Genomic DNA, 1,030 nt, shown 5'->3' on the forward strand with positions numbered 1-1,030 from the left:
GTAGCGGGTGGGGGGTGGGGGGGGGACAGGTCTCAGAAAACAACCTCTGGAGGCCGCTAGTGCAATACAAATGTGCCAGGAGGGGGTTAATAGGGTTCGATGGGGGTGGTGGGGGGAGCTTTTTGGTCTGTCACAAGGCAGCTGGTGCTACTGTAAGGTCTGTGGCAACTAGAGAGATTAAGCGTTGGTTATACGCCAGCACCCAAATACCTCCCACACAGGAAACCTTCTCTCTGTCCCGGGCCTAGAAGGGGGAGTTAGGATAAGAGTGCAGGAGAGGAGAGTCCTCGAAGCTCAAAGGCACTGGACTGAACAAATGGAAGTTGGAAGGGAAAAGAGAACCCGGGAGGTTGGGACTTGCTCCCACCCTACCCGAGGGCTGATACCCAGATTAGAGGCAGAGGGAAGCCCTTCCCTCGCATTAGACAGGTTGGGTCTCCCGTGCCTCTGGTCCGGTAAGGTCCCCAGCCATCAGCACCCTGCCCAGACTGGAGGAAAGCAGTCCCCCATTCCTCCCAAAGGCAGCTCTGAACTGGCGCCCCAGGCTAAATAGTTGAGCTGAGGCTGAGATTAGGGAGAACAGAGGAGAGGGCTGGACAGGACTCCTTGGTGCTCTGGTGCCGAGGAGTCCCGGGTGGGAGGTTTAGTTCAGGAGGTGACAGAGCTGGGCGAAGCTTCCGGGGAGGTGCACGTGGACTGGTCGGAGGTGTCTCCAGTCGCCTCCTTGGGACAGCCTGGAGGGGCTGGGGGCACCCGGCCTCCCTCCCGCTCCCGCTTCTTCTGCTTCATGCGCCGGTTCTGGAACCATATCTTGACCTGCGTCTCATTGAGCTCCAGGGTGGCAGCGATCTCCACCCTCCGGGCCCGGCTCAGGTACTTGTTGAAATGAAACTCCTTCTCCAGTTCGGTCAGCTGCCGAGTGGTGAAGTTGGTGCGGAGGCCACCTGGCGCGCCCAGGCCCAGCTCGGACACCTTCGCTAGGGGCGGGGCAAGAGAAGGGCCACGTCAGTTCTCTCCTCTTTCTCCTTCC

At 59.8% G+C, this 1,030-nt stretch overlaps 1 protein-coding gene across 1 annotated transcript in view; it reads right to left on the bottom strand.

Moving 5' to 3' along the window:
- Window positions 1-648: 648 nt before the first annotated feature.
- The window catches only part of HOXB1 (homeobox B1), a 1,454-nt gene continuing 1,072 nt past the window's right edge, over window positions 649-1,030 (bottom strand). Inside the window, exon 3 of the mRNA XM_010842734.1 lies at window positions 649-977. Coding sequence (XP_010841036.1) covers window positions 649-977 — 329 coding nt within the window. The remainder of the gene's footprint in view (window positions 978-1,030) is intronic.

The sequence above is a fragment of the Bison bison genome, unplaced genomic scaffold (genome assembly GCF_000754665.1).
Source record: "Bison bison bison isolate TAMUID 2011002044 unplaced genomic scaffold, Bison_UMD1.0 scf7180017864180, whole genome shotgun sequence".
NCBI lineage: Eukaryota > Metazoa > Chordata > Mammalia > Artiodactyla > Bovidae > Bison > Bison bison.